Source organism: Fundulus heteroclitus, chromosome 23, assembly GCF_011125445.2.
Source record: "Fundulus heteroclitus isolate FHET01 chromosome 23, MU-UCD_Fhet_4.1, whole genome shotgun sequence".
NCBI lineage: Eukaryota > Metazoa > Chordata > Actinopteri > Cyprinodontiformes > Fundulidae > Fundulus > Fundulus heteroclitus.
Genome location: NC_046383.1, coordinates 29560025 through 29578379, shown reverse-complemented (window position 1 = coordinate 29578379; position 18355 = coordinate 29560025). Strand labels below are relative to the sequence as shown.

Sequence of the window (18355 nt, the reverse complement as noted above, 5' to 3'; positions counted from 1 at the left end):
TAATTTTACAAGGTCTGCGAATGTCGGCAACAGAGTGGCGTTCTCGTGGCCCTGAGACAAAGAAAGCGAGACCGGCGTCTGCAGCTGATATCTGCGGCTACGAGATTAGCTCGGTAATTAACCACAAAGCAATTATCGGTTGGTTGGATGAGAGGCGCGTCTCAGGGAAGGTGTTTCTTGACGTGTTTAATAGGTGTTGAGTAGTTTGATCAGTCAACAGAAGTTGTTTCTGAGGCCGCCGTCCAACGGAGGTTGATCCAAATCTGATGCGTGCGCCAGCCGAGGAGTCAATTAATTAGACTGTTGCTCTTCCTTTCATCCACTTTTCATTAACCTCCATTGACACTTCTGTGGAGCTGGTGCACAGGTTTACGACTGCGTCGGGATTAACGAGGAAGTGGGAAGTTGGTAATAAACAAAGTTGCCAGAGGAAGGAGATTTCCCTGGATACCTCACACTTTCAGTCTACATCTGCAGTAATTCATATCTATGTTAAGAGAAAAAAAAACCTTTTCAGCACTATATTAGCTGGTAACACATGACTATTGATATACAGCGCCTCGCAGAAGTATATATACTCCCTGAACCTTTCCATATTTTGTTTGTTACAACCTCAATGTGTTTTATTAGGATTACATGTGGCAGATATAAAGTAGCGCATTATTATGAAGTGAAAGGAGAAAGGTTTCTATTTACAAACAAGGAAATAATGAATATTATCCACCCGTGTGCAATGCAATCTCGTCATAAATGTAGCTGATCTGTGAAGAATCGATAATACCAAAGAACAGATCAGACAGATCAGGGACAAAGTTGAGGAGAAGTTGAAAGCATAAACATCTGAACGTGGAGTATGGGCGCAACTGCAAACATACCAAGACACGGTCCTTCACCTAAACTGAGAGGCCAAGTAAAGAAAAAAAAAATAATAACGACAGAAGGATCAAGACGCCCGTGGTGGTTCTGGAAGAGCTGGAGAGATATGTGGAAGCCTGCAGTGGGAGAATCTCTTGAGAGGACATCTGTTACTTGTGCACTCAACAAATCTGGTCTTTAGTTGCAAGTAGAAAGCCACGAGAAGTTCAGTTCCTACAAGCACCGTAAGGAACTCAGCAAACCTGGAAGGAAATACTCTGGTCAGATGAGACTAAATAGTAATTTTCCCGGCCAGCATAGGAAATGCTGTGTGATAAAAAATCACCACAGTACATCACTCTGACTACACCTTCCTCGTCGTGAAAGATGGTGGTGGCAGCATTGTGCTCTGAATTGATCAGTGAATAATGCTTTTATGAAGGAGGGAGATGGTCAGACATATCTGGAAGATGAACAGGTAGAATTCAGGAAAATCCTGGAAGATACTCTGGGATGGAGGTATCTTTCACTAGGACTGACCAAAACATAAAGCCACGCCTGCATTGCAATGTTCAAGGTGAACACGTCCACTCCATACCTAATTATGAGTAAGATAGAAAGGGTTTTGAAAACTTAAGTACCGCTTTTCTTCCCCTTCACATCACATTGATTTTGTGTTGGGGCCACAAGCTGAGTTAAATGCATCTAGGTTTGTGTTTCTAACATGACAAAATGTGAAAAATCTCAACAAGCTTAGTTACTTTTGCAAGGCAGATGCTGCTAAAAACAAAAATACAGGTCAGAGACCATGGATAAACAAGCAATGCTTGGCATTGTGGCATTCTGCATTGTGGCCATCAGCAGACGAAACAACAGTCATTAGAAATAAAACAGTCTACAAGCTCTGTCAGTGCAAATCTTTGTGAAATCACCCATTCCCGTCCGTGACTCTCCTTTGTTTCAATATACAGCGACAGATATGTGTTGAGAAATCAGCAAACAAGTGATTTTAAAAGGTTCAGTCCAGGTTGAGCGTTTACTATTGATCCAGAAAAGGATGGCTCTCTTGGGGGGATTCCAACTAATGTTCCTTGGATCATGAACAGATTCAAACAATCAATATATCGGTTTTCTGTCATGATCTCAACACGTACGCATTCCTTTTACAGACCGTTCTCTTGTCTTTCTTTTAAAGTGACGCTGAATTGGACCCATGGTTTCTTTCCTTACCTGACTCGTCATCGGACTTGTTGTCATTCTCGGAGTCGGTGAGGGTGAGCGCCGAGTTCTCGCGGCTGGACACGCCTGAGCTGCGGCGGGATTTCACACCCGCGCGTCCGGCCCACAGCTGTATGGCTCGCTCCGGAGACAAAGGCCCCTCCGGGTCCGAGTCTGCGTCTGAGCCGGCACTGAGCGAGTACCCCCTCTGGAGGAGGCCCAGGTCGGGACAGTAGGGAACAGCAGCGGGATGCGGAGGGGGAGTCTGCTCGCAAACTCCCAACTCAGCCAGGGTGAAGTTACCCCCTGTGAGAAGGGCGGAGAAAGCAGCGTCAGAAAAAAAAAACATGGATTACAAAGAGCGATGCACGTTAGTGTTGTACAATTACTGCACAAACAAGTCTTCATAAAAGCAAATGCACGCGCATATCTAAAAAAAAAAAAAAACAACAAAAAAACAAACCCACAATCACACGCAGAGAAGCACACTAATTATGAAACCATGGAGGCGGAGGAAGAAAATTGGGCTTTGTTGTGGCAGGCAGGGGGGGGAGAGATGACGCAGCATGAATCAGGCACAAAATTCAAGCTAGCTGCTGGAAGAAATGTGTGTTGGCCTGCAGGCCTGTTATGGCTGGCTTTGAAAACCTGCTTCCCCCACTTTACTGAGCCACACTGGCTTTTATGAGCTGTTGATGTGAGATCAAAGAGCTGTTCACTTGAGTTTTCTCAGACTGTAGTGGAGCTGCCTTAGTTTTCTCCTGGACTTGATCATCCCCCCACCTAGCTGCCATCACACACCGGACCCCGGGCTCACTGAGTACGCCGCGGTCCGCTGCAGTGCGAGTTCCCCAAGCCCAGCGCTCTCTCCCCCTCTGGCTTGTCACATCCAAAATAAATATATAAAATTATCCAAATTAAAGCCCATCAAAGTAGATCAATAAACAGCACTGGAGCCCAATTAAATCCAAGCTGAGGAAAAAGCAATTAAGAAAAAAGGCCTGCTCAACCAATTTATTCTCCATACTAATTAAAAGAGTATTGTGGATGCAATCGTACACCATCAGCTGTCGGGGTAAAAGGATCAGGGGAAAAGCAGTTGTGATTGACTTCATTAGCAGTTTGTGAGGGAGAGCGAAGGAAGAGGCGAATGAAGAGTGGTTGCCATTGTGGAGGCGCGCAGTGTGATTCCCTGCACCGGGGGATCACACAGCTGTGCAACTCAGTTAACGGTGACTCATCGGGCGTGCGGACGCAATCAGCGAAAGAGAGGAATCAAAAGAGATGAATATCGTCTCCTGGATCATCGCGGCTCCCCTTCACCGAAACTTCTGTGTTGTGTGCCGAAAGTGGGAGCTGAAAGGGAAACTTAGCCAGGGAGCCGGTGAAAGGCCCTTTACTTCTACTCAGACAAACAGATGGACCAGACTAGAGAGCAGAGACGAGTGAATAGCTCCACAGGTGGAAACAGTTAATACGCTGCAGCTTGCCAAGCTTCCAAATAGCTACAGTGCAAGGGCGTCCAAGCATCGCGAGGCATGAGGGAATATTACAATTTCTCCTTTTCTTTGCTTCTTTGTCGTCTGTTCCTCCCACTTATCACCATTGATGACAAAAGGAGGGTTGTTTACTACACGATAAGAGTGGGACACTGCACTACAGTATCTAACTACAGTCAACTATAGCCCATACCTGACATAAGGTATCGAAGAAGGACAGGAGAGAACTCCAGGATGCCTGAGAGAGTAGAAAACATGGATGCTTTAAAATCAGTTGACAAATCATCTTGAACCAAACTACTCTACATTCACAATTAGGATCAGAGATGCAATGAGAAATTGGATTTTTTAGTAAATGTGTCAAACGTCAGCACCGCCATGTTTCACCGACACCAACACATTTTCAGTATGGAAGTTGATCCAGAGAAAATAGGACTAAAAAGTGAGCTTTTCAGTGTCAATAAGGTATTTAACCCTGTAACTCCAAATGTATCATTTTTGATAAAAAATATTTCTGACACATACAATTTACAATGTACAACTGAATATATTTGACACATCCAATATAAAAATGCAGAACACAAGAGGAAAATGCCTGTTCCATTACAATACAAAGAAAAATTTGAAAGCATGATGTTTGTTTTTTTTGTTTTTTAAAGCAACCAAAAAGGATTTTCATTTTTAAAAATGTTAAGTTTCCTGAGAATTACCTGTGTCAGCCTTTAAATGGTTACAACAAAGTCAGCTAAGTTGCTTTGCTGCATCCTCCTCAGCATTCAGCCTCTTTCTGTAATAGAAAATGCTGCATGCCGAAATGTTGGCAGCCTTTTGAAAAATCTCACAGTTAAAGTAACACTCTAATGCTTGCATTAAGCGATGCTAACTGCTCTAATCATACTGATTGGTAATAAAATATGCTTAATAAATATAAATGTCAACTAATGAAGTTGTGTTTTTAAAATATCACCAAAGCTCTTTTTTTTTTTTGTTTTTTTTGCATGCTCCGTGCTTCTGCTTCTCGGATAAGTGATTAATTATTGATAATGGTAACAAGGCTATGAAAAATTTAAAATCCTATTAAGTATAGTTTTTGAAGAGAAATCAAAATTGTCTGAAATTGGAGGAGCTGGCCACCAGTCTCTGATCGCTGCTTCTCTTGTCTTTATAAAGACTTTTTCATTCAGTTACATGTACAGCTAAACAAACACAGCTAGTCTATGCGGATGTTAAACAGCCCCAGGAAGCCATTTTTTGTTTTAGGGTGTCGGTGTGCGTGTGTTTGTACGGGTTGCCGCATGATTCTACCCTTCCATCCCAAATGAATTTCTTCTGTAGAACTAACATCCCAGTGATTACACATGTAAAAAAAAGCATTCTCCCCTTAGCAGCGTGTGCTGTAGACACAGGACAACATCCCATCTACTCAAAGAAAGATGGATTCATGAGAGGGGTTGTGGCAGGCACAAAAATCTATCTTAGTTATGCTACAAATAGAAAACCAATTGCATGTTTGTTAGACGATATTATGACAGATGTAGAGGGCAGCGTGCGGCTTTGCATTCTAATCAGATCACTTCACAGTCACATACTGTATGTGTTCAAATTCTATCTTTTAAACCCTCGTGGTACTTTAGTTGCCTTTTAAGCGATACATATTTGTGGTTGAACACTGAGTTACTGTGAGGTCTAAAACAGGATGGCTTTAAATGTTTGCCTTAGCGTTTAGGGGATGTCTTTGCATAATTTTTCTAGGAATCTTGGTGGTAAGGTGATCCTGGAGGAAGACAGCACCTGTTGACCATTTTGGAGCTTTGCAGCAGTCCTTGGAGGTGCATTTCTGACCTGTTGTTGTCCCCTTACATTTCTATCACCCTTTCCAGGACAACAGCAGTTAATTAGCCATTTCTGCCATTAACTGTCTCACTTTATTTTTCATCCCATAAAAAGTACTATTTTCTTAAAGCTTTTCTGTTTGACTGTTTTTTTTTCTCCTGGATGAAGACAATTATGATGCTATAAGTGCCATTAACTCTGTGTACTCATTTTTTTCCCCTTCATCCCTTTGTTTATCGTCTAGTAGATATAGCTTCTCTGTTTGACTGTTTCTCTTCAAGATAAGGCCAATAATGGAGCTATCCGTATCTGTATATCTGTGTATGCTCGTTCAACGTACTCCTAGATCAGCCCTACTGTATTTTTTCAGTCTGCTTTATGTCCTCTCAACCCCAAGCCATGAAAAAAAAAAACGACCTTGCTGCTGGTTCTGCTGGGTTTTGTCTTATTGAATAGGGGGGTCCTGATGAAGTCAGCTGAGGTTCCTTTGACAGATAATGTTTTATCAATTGGCATTATGTGACCAACTGAATTTGACTGTACTGCGGTATAAACATGATCATATATGACTGTATGTACAAGTACATCTCCAAAAAATGGCATTATCGTGAAAATTGTTAATATTTTTTGTCATTCATTTTTAAAAATGCAAATCTAAATAATGTGAATTACACAAATTGCATTACTTCAAACGTTTATTTCTTGTATTTTTGATGATTAGGGCTGACAGAAAATGAAAACCCAAAACGGAGTCTATATTACATAAGATTAATGAAATAAAAAGGATATTTCAAACTGAGATATTAAGCTTCTACAAAGTATGTTCCTTTCTATGCACTCAATACTTTCTTTTTTCATGAATGACTGCATAAACACGGCATGGCATGGGGGCGAACATCCTGTGGTTCTGCAGAAGTGTAGTGGAAGATAAGTTGTTACATGTTGTTGTTACATGTTGTTTACATGTAGCAGCCTTGGGGTGATCTGCATTGTTGGGTCTGGTGTCTCTCATCTTTCTTGTTCTTGATTAACCAGCAACCTTGCCTGATCCGAATACTATTCAGAATAGTGTTCAGATCAGGCAAGGTTGCTGGTTAATCAAGAACAAGAACACCATGGTCACCAAACCAGCTTTTGGTACCTTTGGCATTGTGGGCAGGTGCCAGGTCCTGCTGGAAAATGAAATCAGCTCCTCGATAACAATAAAACAGGAACCTATAACTCCATACTGGCTACACTTCATTGTTTATTACAGGATTTAGACTAAAATGTTGCTATTGATTTAGAATAATGGCAGTGTCCCGCCATATTTAAAGGATCTCATACAACGCCATACATACACAAGAACGTCAAACGACCGGTTGGTCTTACATGGTTCAAAGTCCAATCAGAAGAGTAGAGGTGATGGAACCTACGCTGTTGAAGCTCCAAAAGTGTAGGATAAGGAATGGATCCGTATAACAGCTGCTCATAATCTCAAAAGCTTTCAAGAACGTTGTCTTACTCTGGTTGTGATTTATAGAAAATACTCACCCTCTGAAAGCATAAAACAGATTTTTTTTTTCTTGCGGCTGATTCTCCTGTTCTTTATTTAGTAATTTCCTCTTGCTCTGTGATCAGGTTTTTTTCTCCTGGTACTCAAAGACTGATCCATTGATCTTCTGTTAAGTGAGTCACATGTTGTCTACTGGATTGTCCACTGGACACGAATGATCCATAGTGTGCAAAGAGATTAAATGTCCCGCCCATTTATAGATGATTACTTTTGGTTTAGTGTGGTCCTGATGCATTGGCTTCCCCTATCATTTTCTCAATGAAATGTCAGGGAATCTCATAATCTAATAAGAGTAAAAGGGCTTAATAATGATTAGCATTAACACCCCCCTGATGAGTAAATTAAATCCTCAGGTCATATGAAGTGCGTATGTGGAAAAGATAAAAAATCTGACCTTTAACAAGGAAATAAGTTATCATAATTAGTGTCATATCTTTAATTGAGTAATTGCTGATTCTGAGATAGAGGGATATCTTTAACATTTGTTCTGCTTGAACCCCCTAAATGTTTCTTAATCTTTAAGAAACAATTAGGGGGGCAAAAGATTTAAAAACATGTAATAAATACATAAATAAATAAACCATCTAGAAAGTTCTCTTGAAAAAGAACGTAACACAAAATTGTTTTTAGAAAATTAGAATTAGAAAAATTGTATTCAGGTTGAAATCCCTTTGAACCTGAATAGTAACTAAGAAAGCCACACAGAAAAAAAAAAAAAAAACTGAGCACATGAAGGCTACAGCAAATGTGTTGATTAGAACAGGGATGTATGACTTGTTAAAAAAAGTGCCAGCCTTCACAAATTATTTGGTTTGAGTTGAAATAGGTAACCTTCATCGTGCTAAGAATAAACTGTAGGTGTTCAGGTAGTCACGCTTTGTAGTAAAGAAAAGTTGCGTTAGTTAGGAAAACATCAGGAGTTTTGCTTGTGCCTGCCTGCAGAGACTTTCTTCTTTCTGTTAGCTGAGCTCCTGCTTTGCTCGCGATCATTTGGAAAAGACAGTGGCAATTTGAGAGGGCCTTCAAGCAATTAGGCGCTGAGGGTGATCGGTGGAATCCGGTATAATAGTACTTTGTTTTACTCTTCAGCATCTTTTGTGTAAATGATTAAAATAATCAACAAGTTTCATGTCTATGATTTGATTTGTAATTTGAGCATGTTTTCATCCATCTTGAGAAAATGGTGTGCCCAGAGTAGTTTTGTCCTGTTTTTTTTTTTAAAAATCCACTAATAGACATTCTTATCAAAGGTCTCCAGGGAGAGTTTGGTTCACCCTGGGTTCTCTGCGTCCCTGTTAGTAAACCCAGGGCATTGTCCCAAATCAGAGCACACTTGCCGCACAAGAAATATTTTTATCGTACTTTTGGTTTTTAGCCAGTGAACGCTTTTAATGGCAACAGTATATTCTAACAATTAGCTAGCACTGATTAGCATCCTACAGTGACCCTGAAGATGGCAACAAGGGGAGATTTAATAGGAGAATCTTTATTGCACAGGATAACTGTAGAATGAAAAGACGAAACACTTAAAAACGGAGCCACCCAGCAGCACATCTGGGCGTACGATATAAAACGCAGTACTTTGCCAGTCCTTTTTTTAGAGAGCAACTGGTAACAATCCGCTTGCCCTTCGGACCAAGAAGGCGCTGCGGTGTTGGAAACTGTTTGGTGTTTAACTGAAAATGCAAAAAACCCCAAAACAAAAAAAACAAAAAAAAAAAACAAAACAGTAAAACATTAAATATATAACGGCCCACATTGACTGGATAGAGTAAGAATAATCAATTAAGGAACAGCTTTTTGTATTTACTTGGGTCGTCTTTGTGTGATACTATATTTTTATATGGTGATCTGAAACCAGTGGCGTCAGAAGCATTTGAAATGTGTGTGTGTGTGTGTGTGTGTGTGTGGGGGGGGGGGGGGGACATGTCCCCTTCACACATAATTGTTGCGCGCCCATGTCTGGGATATTTAAGAGTGAAAAAACCCCAAAAAAACAGAAAAAATCTGAATTTCCCATGTCACTGTTATTTGCCTTTAGTAAGAACGCAGTGCAAGTCTTTATTTAGTTTTTCATTGTATTATATATATATATATATATATATATATATATATATATATATATATATATATATATATATATATATATATATAAATTTATATTGCATTGTCTAAAGTCACTCTTCATTGCAGCACGGGGATACAAACGCAGAATGGTCAGACAAAGGTTTAGGAGAACCATCATAAGATTAAAGCATAATTTTCCTGTTCAAACATGACTCCCCCTTATACTGGCTCAAATGAACATTTTACTCTTTCTCAGTTTTAATCAAGCAATAGCAACGTTTTAGCGACATTATGAGCCACAGTGCAATGCTCTGCAATCTGCTAGTCCCCCAGACTAATAGATCATCTACCTAAGTACTTTGAAGAGTTATGTAGTACGCAGAGATCACAATCCTTTTGTATTTCTGCTATGTAGAGGACACGCCGGTAGTTATGAGTCTTGTATTTATGTTTATTTACCTTTCGAGGACATGCATAGCCACAAAATGTTACTTCTCTCCTCAGCACTGAGCCTGGGACACATCATCGTTTGGAGTATTCATGTATCACGCGCTTATCTCAGAGAAATAAGCGACGCGAGGGAAAAAAGAAGCATCTTGTTGGAACTTACACCTATGCAGCAGCATGTGTGGGTATAGCAGCGGCTGATAGCTATTAAACCAAATGTCCTTCCCTTGCTAAAAATTCATTATGTACGTGTGTGGGAGTGAATGTGTGCAACGAGTGAGTACGAGTACAACCGCTTGTGAGTAGACAGCTTTGAGGGATAGAGGGGCCTATCATTAAAAAATCATTTGTGCTTGTTAGCAGTTTGACAGGAAAAGTATAGGCAGCAGGACTCTGCATTATGCTGGTTGACTTTCTCTCACCCCACTGAGTAATTCTGTAGAGGATGTAAAGCGAGCAGAACTTGTGGATTTCATTGCCTGCAATTATGTTGCTTTTTCCAGATCCAATAGCTTATAGTCAAGGCCACCCTCGGACATGTCATTTTTAACATTCATGGGAGTGCTTGCTCAGAACAAGTTCTGATTTGAACTTAAGTGCTGAGACTAGTGAACTGATTTGCACCTTGGTGGAGCATGCATCACAATCAGGAAGCAAATGCTACTGTGCACAGTGGGCTTTCCTGCAAAACCCTGAAATAACCAAAATTACGGCTAATAACAGTAAAAGCCTTATTTTCTTTGTCCCAGCGAAGGAAATGCTGAAATCCGTGCCTAATAGCTGTCAAAATGCGTCATTTTTTAATATTTTCCATTTTCATTTGCGTCCAATTCAGAATTAATCTGCGCTGCACTTTAGTATTCGTAATATAGAGGAACTTTTCCTTCGTGTTGTCCTTTTATGTGTGTTTTGAACCCATGAAATACACATATATATTTCTTTCCATTATAGGAACCATAAAAAGGAGAAGTTAATTTATTTTTTTTACTCACACAAGGGAAAGGACACAAAAGGGAAGGAGGGAAATAACGATGACAATTTGGGGAACGGTTTGGGGGAAAGTTTTGAAACTAACTTTCTGTTTAAGTGTTAGGCACCTTTCAACAGTATTTCAAACCCCTTGAACTTTGTTCCATTTTTCTGTAATTGGGATTTTATCTGATTCACCATCAAAAAGTAGCACATCATTTTGACATAGAAGGAAACAGATCTATGGTTGGCTTATCTTTTTTTTTTTTTTACAATCTGAAAATTGCATTTGAATTCTGGTTAGTGTTTCTTTTTGTGAATTTTGCAGTTTCATAGTGCAGCAAGTGTAGAGACCCCCGGCTGCGTTATCTTCGCTTCTTTAACCAGCGACTTTTCTTTTTTTTCTAACTTTTTTTTCTCTGTTAAAATTTGTCTACAAACTATCGCCATTATTCTTCCTGGTTGTCAATGTTTATTTGCTCAGCAAACTCACGCTTTGATCATGAGAGGTTTAGCAAGATTTCCCGGCTGATATCTGAATGATCCCGGGTGAAATCTGTTCGTGTGTTGTGTGTTGTGCTCGCTGTCTTACCAGACACCACAAAACGAGCAAACCTGGTTTATTTAAGCATTTTTATTGTTACGTGTGGTGTCTCTCAGGCTTTGAAAATAGTCCGACTATTTTAAAATCCTGCCGTGTGAACCAACCTTTACAGGCCCTGCTGCAAACTGCAAACAGGACTTCTGCTTTCTCAACACTCGTCTTACCACTCTGTGGAGCGCAGGGCTAAAACTTTCCTGTCAGAAGATTCTAACATCTTACCTGTGGATCTCTGCAGCTGCTCCAGATTTACCTTGAGCCTTTTGGCTGCTTATCATAGCCCGACTTGTCAATTTAGATGGAAAACCCTTTTTTGGCTGTACCGTATAGAGTTAAACCCAAAGTTCTTTGTATCATTGGCAGATTTAGATTTGAAATAATCTTTTAATTTGACTGATATTCTAACTTCTGGAGTGTGACAGAGACTCTGAGTGTGACAGAGACTGTGGAAGGAGCTAAAGATTAGGGCGATGGCTTTCAGTGTTAGCACTCATTATCGGAGACAAGTCATCAAAATACCAGTGGAAACATGCAGTACGTTGGTTAACAAATATAATAAGGGTGTGATTACTGAATGACCAGGTACAGACTTTTCCATTAATTGTTTCAGATGGGTAGAAATAATTGTCAACACGACATACCCCATTTATGAATGTATATTAACACATTACACTTGACAATATGTATGTTTAAATCTGATACGTTCCTTTGATTTTGTTATCACAGTTAGGGGGACTGAATGCTAACCTGGCCAGCCAGATTGATAATATGTTGCATTCTATGTTCAGGGAAATGCAGGACATTCAGCAGAGCTTTCTGGGCTGATTGGGCGAAGCAACACCTAGTGCCCGCGTACCAAAAGTTGGTTTTAGCCAATCAGGGTATCAAATCAAAACGTAAGCAGCACGCATCATGAGAAACCACAGGAAGGTAAGCTAGTCAAGGCACTTCCTGCTGTTCTACTATCAAAGAAGAAATAATGGATTCTGGCTAAACATGTGATAGCAGCAGCTATGCGTGCGTCCTTCTGCGCTGCCATTTTTAGTTTGGTTTGGCTGTGAGCTCGTCAGCGCTTGCTTTTGTCACAGCTGGTAGGTCCCGCCTTAAACTATAATACTGCAACGTGATTGGCCTTAACTGACTTTGGTTCTGGCCCAAACAGTTGAAGCGGGAAATGGTACAAAATGGATTCTCGTGTTTGTGAGCGCACAAACAACACAAGAATTCATCTTGAAGGCACTGTTAACTGAATATACATGGGAAATTTTTGATGGCAAAGCATTTGGAAAACCACATATCATTTCCTTCCTTTTTACAACTGGCTACTTCCTTGTGTAGGTCTATTGCCCATATTCTCAGTAGGATATAGGTATAGCATAGGTTAGTGTTTGTAATGTGACAATTATCTGTATCCTATGAAATGTTTAATCTCCCATTTAATTTGCACTTAAAATATTTCAAAAATAAATCTGCAATGCCTTTGGGATCATATAAGACAGAAACTGGATGCTTAGGAAGAAAACAGGTTTATAGATATTACTGATCGCTACCAATTTTTTTTTCTTTGCAAATCTTTTTATCAACAAACATATGCAAAATTGACATCACCTTATGTTACATACTTTGTTCCTGGGGAGAAGCTAAACAATCTTATGTAAATCATGCCGACCCTTGCAAAATCCTCCTGCAATCTAATCAAGTAGCCTTACATCAATCTTATTTTATCACTCAATATCCAAAAGAATTTCTATTTACACTGCCTGGCCAAAAAGGTCACAGTCTATATTTAACGAAGCAAATAGGCAATAGCCTCCCGTTGGAAAAGAACAGCGGTGATTATTATGTTTCAGATGCCAAGAAGTTATTTAAACTTAAGTAATTCAATGGGTAGCTTTTTATTCCTTGTTAGAACACACGTTTCGTAGCCAGGGAAAACATGCTGCTCTGTCTCACAAAGGTCAAATTATTGATCTGCATCGGGCAAACAGAGAAGAAAAAAAACAACCTATGGTGTCTGTAAAAAACGAATAAAACTGAGGTATGAACAGCTAAACATAGTAATAAAACAAGGGTTAGAAGTGTGAAAGAAATCTGGTCAAACTTAACACTATGGAATAAGAGAGTCTAACTGGAGGAGAAGAAACCAAGGCAAATGTTAGAACTCATAGCGATGTTTAATAGGTAACGTTAGAGCTTCCACACTAGCACAGAAAAGTCAAGGTATTACCACTGAGAAAACCACTTATCAGTGGGGCTAATTGAAAAAAGAAAGACTTTGATTTGCCAGGGACTTCATAGATGGACGTAAAAAAAAGAACATGAGGTTAGATTAATTCAGACTTACCCTGTTCCACTGAGATGGGAGCATAAGGTTAACAAAAGCGTTACCTATCCTGCTTAGTGGGTATTATATACACCTGTGGGAGCGGTGTTATGATATTGGGGTCGATTCATTTGGTCAGATTGAGGTTCTTCAAGTTATATGCTTAAAGCATTATGTCAGCCAAGTGCCTTGAGATCCTTTCCAGTAGGCAGTTTCAGATTCCAGTATGACAGTGATCATAAAGTATAGCTCTTAGCTCTTCCTTCATCTAACCCCACGGCTGATTTCTGAGACATGCGCAGAATGACCCTCATCTGCAGATTAAAGGGAGGTCACAAAATCATGTGTTTAGGCTTTAATCTACTTTTAGTGCACGGTAAAGTCTGGGTTCGGAAGGTATGGTGCGTTATCATAACCGTTACAGAAAACAAAGTAGAAAAGTTAAAGTCACCACGAATGGGCACCAAACCTTGCTCTCACTCTTGGTTCCAAGATTATTCCAACATGAACTATGGTTTTTGAAGCGTACTGATTTATTTGAAATTTCTTTAACATTGTATGAGTTTGCCTTCCTTATTGGAAAAAAGTGATTAAAAAGTCATGGATTTAAACTTTTTAGAGTAGAGCTCACAGATACTCTTCAGAAAGAGACCGCAGTCTAATGGCCTGCTTAGGCTATGCGATTTTAGCAATCTTACGGTATATGAGTACACCATGAGAGACTGTGGGACATGGATTTAATAATCGTTTGGTACAACGTCGACAACGTTTTATGTGTGTACATCGTATGATTGGTTTACTACTAAATGACTTATAATGTCCAACAATAAGCAACTTTGTCAGCGTGCACCAAGCCAGCCTATGCCATCCGTCTACAGCACTGACTGTATTTAATACAATCAAACAAAAGCCGCATGCTGGACCTTTCAATCCCAAATCCTTCCAAAACAAAACCACAATCAATAGGTTTAATAAAAAAAAAACAGTCCAGTAACAAAGAACTGGTCTTTGGATTAATCTTTTTAATCAAACTTCAATGTTCTTCCATAAATAATAATAAAGATAAAGTAAGTTCGGCAAAATGTCCCTATTCAGCCCATCAAAGTCTGATGCAGGCGCAAAATGAAATAAAATATCCAAGACGAAGAAAAAGCTGCCATATAGGCTGGCACATTAGGAGAACAACAATGAAAGACGTTGTGACTGATATGTAATCCAATGAAGATGCACCTGTTTACGGCATTGGTCAACGCTCTGAGCGCTGGTATGTTTGCTCTGATCGGAGCAAACAGGACAGGCTGTTCCTGACAGGAGAAAACCATAACTTATTCCTTTGCTTCATCATTCGTGGGGCAGCGCCCTCCAGAACCCGTGGAGCCTCTGTGACGGCTCTGTTTGGTAGACTCGGGTCACAGCAGCTGTCACACAGTGAGATATTTATTCTACATATCTGACACTTTCAGACACTGATTGCAGGCTATCTTTGGTCGCAAGGCGCTAGCTACGGCCGTCCTTGAACCTGTCCCGTCATCGTGAAACACTATGCTATAAACTGAAGCATAATCTGAATCCACAATATACACGACATTTAAATGTTACGAGTCACCACAATGCATTGTGGAACCGTGATAAAAAAAGGGACATTATCTCTTTCTTTCAAAATTTCAAACAAATGTACTCCGTTGGTTTGAAGGAGGATGCTAAATATCTACTGGGGTGATGATACAGGCTCCTCCCAGAGTCTGAAAAGACTATTTTCTTTCCATCAACATCCTTTATAATGAATGCAATTAGACATCTTGTAAACGTATCAAACAGGATGAAGATTCTGTTCAGAAACAATTGCCGCCAGCTGGCAAATTCGCATCTCTGTAAAGACTTAGATACTGACTTTATTTTGCATCAAAGCAATGACAAATGTTTTACAGTTCAGTTTGGCAGTCTGCTGCTGTGCTACACTGCGAGATAATGATAAAAATGTACTTTCCCTTCGGTTGATAAGGGCAGAAAAGGTGAGCGAAATGGAGAGTGATTCAAGCTGATGACAAAAGGAAGGATCATAAGACGGCAAAGGAAAGACGGATGAACCCCCTTCTTAGTGCTTAACACCTTTTTTCAAGGGAAGATTCAGAGAGGCGAACAAACGCAGACAGCATCCAAACTGAAGAGGGTTGCGACAAGTATAAATAAGAGAAAACACTGGATTTCATGAAAGCTTCAAGATAATGTGTGAAAAAAGCATACCGATCTCGACTTAAATGGATGTTACGTAGAGGCATAGGTTAAAGGAATTGTTCTTTTTCGAAGCAGTGTTGTGTGGAGTACTTATGAGCGGTGCACGCCTTAACTGTAGGTGACATCTGTCGGAGCAATCACAGTTTGGAGAATCAGAGGGCAATTGTTATGAGGGACTCAAACGTACAAACTACTTCTAACATGTTTCACCCGAGAGCAAATCTGCATTATCAAACATTCTAGCAATTCATGCATTCTTTATATTGTCAGTTACGTGTAAGACAGCTTTTTTCATTGTTTTCTCAACCAATCAGCAAACTTGTGGCAAACACATAATTGGGAACATCGTTGCTGACTCAAAATGAAAGCCGTCTAACTCTGAAACATCTGACTGATTACAATACAATGTGCCCTTATGTGCTAGGCAGACAGGTACTCTGAGAAAATTCATATATAATTAGAATCAACAATCTACTCCTACGTACCAGCTTAGGGTCCTGATCAAAGCATTTTCAAATTATTAGTATTAAAAATCCTAAGGTAATAATAACTGTTGTTGTAATGTATTTTTGCTTGAAATCCTGCACGGCAATGTTTTACCAGACAATTCTCCCCCCCCACTCGCAGGCTATTTTGCCGTGTAAAACTTGGAAAACTGTTGCTGTCACAATGTTTTGTGCTTTCCTCCCAAATTTCAAAACATGGCTGTTAGGTTATTGTTCTCTCCAACTTGCGTATGTGTGTGTGTGTGTGTCTGTCTGTGTGTGTGTGTGCTCTTTGTGTCTCCGTGTAGCCATGTGATGGAATGGTCCTGTCCGGGATGTACTCTGCCTCTCCTCCAATGACTGCTGGAGATTGGGCGCCAGGACAACCGCGTCCCTGCATGGAGGAGTGGGTACAGATGCTAGATTGATGGGTGGATGCTTGCAAACTGAAAACACATGTTGTGCATGTCTAAACCTTAGCAATGAACAGGATTTTGTGCAACATCAAGCCTCTTTGAAATGTGTGTTGTGCTTTTGATACGCTCCTGTTCTGCATGCTGTATGTGCATTAGGATCGCGAGAGGCGGGAGTTTACGATGCATCACTCTTTACCCATAATGCAGCAGCGGTTTTCTGTAACCACAACAGTCAAAATGGCGGCCGAAAACGGAGCAATGATTTAACGATGCCCTTTATTATGTACTGAATGAGCTGAATATATAAGCTCAACAACTAGCGGCTCTGAGGGCTAAAACAGAGCGTGTTGCTTGGTGTTTGCGTCACATCTGTATTCTGATTGGATTTCCGCTGACCCTGTTAGTCACGCCTTTGAAATCGGGCTCTACCGACCGGCTTTCCAGACCTATATGTGTGTATACGATGTAAATCAGTCTGACTGGCCAGGCTAAAAATTCACAGCATTCTGTTACATCAAAAGAGAGTACATAGCTGTTGCAATGATGTCACTGTGTTGTATTTTTTTTATTCCCCCCATATTTTAGGATGAACTTACCATGATGAAAAAAAAAATGTCAACGTTCTATAAAGACCCGAAAATGATCGGACAATATTAGCTAAAGTAATCAGGAAGTAGGTCAACATATCAGTTTCAGTTTCAAGCATGAGGTTACTGAATCTCAGGCAATATTCACACAACAGGTCTTGATGCTCAATTCTGATTTTTGCTGAAATCAGATTTTATTTTTTTTTTATTTTTTTTGTGGTCATTCATACTACTAATTATTTATGACCACAATCAGACTTCAGTCCAAACGGTTTGTAGCGACGTGGTTGTGCAGATAACAGAAGACGTCACACAGCAGCGCGCTATTTACAGAAGTAGTGGCGGATGTAATTGATACTAGAAATGTTCAATAAAGCTCTGTTTAAAAAGAACGGAATACCGGATAACGGCGTCTCTGTGTTAGTATAAAATTTTGAGTAATGGGAGCCAACAATATTGAGACCACAACATAGCATCAAGAAGAAAATTAAGAAGAAAAACAGCACAGCTATTAACAATGGTCTTTGTGGAGCCGTGACTGCTACTGCTGTGGTGACATCTGCCAGGACAGCGAAGTAAAAGCCTGATGAAAAGCGACATAACCGTTCAGACTGAGGATGCTTTGAAAAATACATGATACGTCTCCAATTTGGTACCACGTATGGAAATGGCACAAATTGCATTTTTTTTTGTTTGTGTGTGAAAAGATCTGAATTGGGCTTCCTTTGCCTACTGAACGTAGCCTAAATCAAATAAGAGAGAATTGAGTTGCATGATATTACATTATAATATGATATCCTTGCAATTTTATTTTTGATGGCATGAGTCAATTTTGTAGTGGTATCACATGGGGGGTATACATGGCATGTGAGACCAGGGGAGCTCATGAGGAAGAATTTTGTGACATGTCCAAACCAAAAAAAAACATGTTAAGCTTGTATGCACAAAGGCAATACTGTTTATTGAATGCATTGAATGCGTAACACAGGGATGCAAAAACAAAAGTCAGATAGTATATAGCATGATGGTGTATAGCTATGAAAATCTTTTTCACCCATTTTACAGAAACGATGGTGAAAGCTTACTGTCGCACTGCATCATGTCATGCTTTACATGCTCTGCACAAATAAGACATGATAAAACAGCTGTCCAGCGAGGGTAGCGAAAAAAACCTTAATCGAAACATTAGTTATAAAATCCCATAAAGTTCAGAGCAAAGCATCACGTTTATGAAGCAGAACAACTTTTCTTATACATTTTCTCCA

General features: G+C 39.9%; 1 protein-coding gene across 9 annotated transcripts in view; it reads right to left on the bottom strand.

Moving 5' to 3' along the window:
• The window catches only part of tenm2 (teneurin transmembrane protein 2), a 311048-nt gene that overhangs the window by 196679 nt on the left and 96014 nt on the right, over window positions 1-18355 (bottom strand). For 5 of the 9 annotated variants that reach the window (XM_036127097.1, XM_036127098.1, XM_036127104.1 and 2 more), the window contains exons 3-4: window positions 3766-3810; window positions 2086-2379 (exon numbers count right to left, since the gene is read on the bottom strand). In XM_036127097.1, the coding sequence (XP_035982990.1) occupies window positions 2086-2379; window positions 3766-3810 (339 nt within the window). The remainder of the gene's footprint in view (window positions 1-2085; window positions 2380-3765; window positions 3811-18355) is intronic. The other 4 variants (XM_036127099.1, XM_036127101.1, XM_036127103.1 and 1 more) reach the window with 1 other exon arrangement.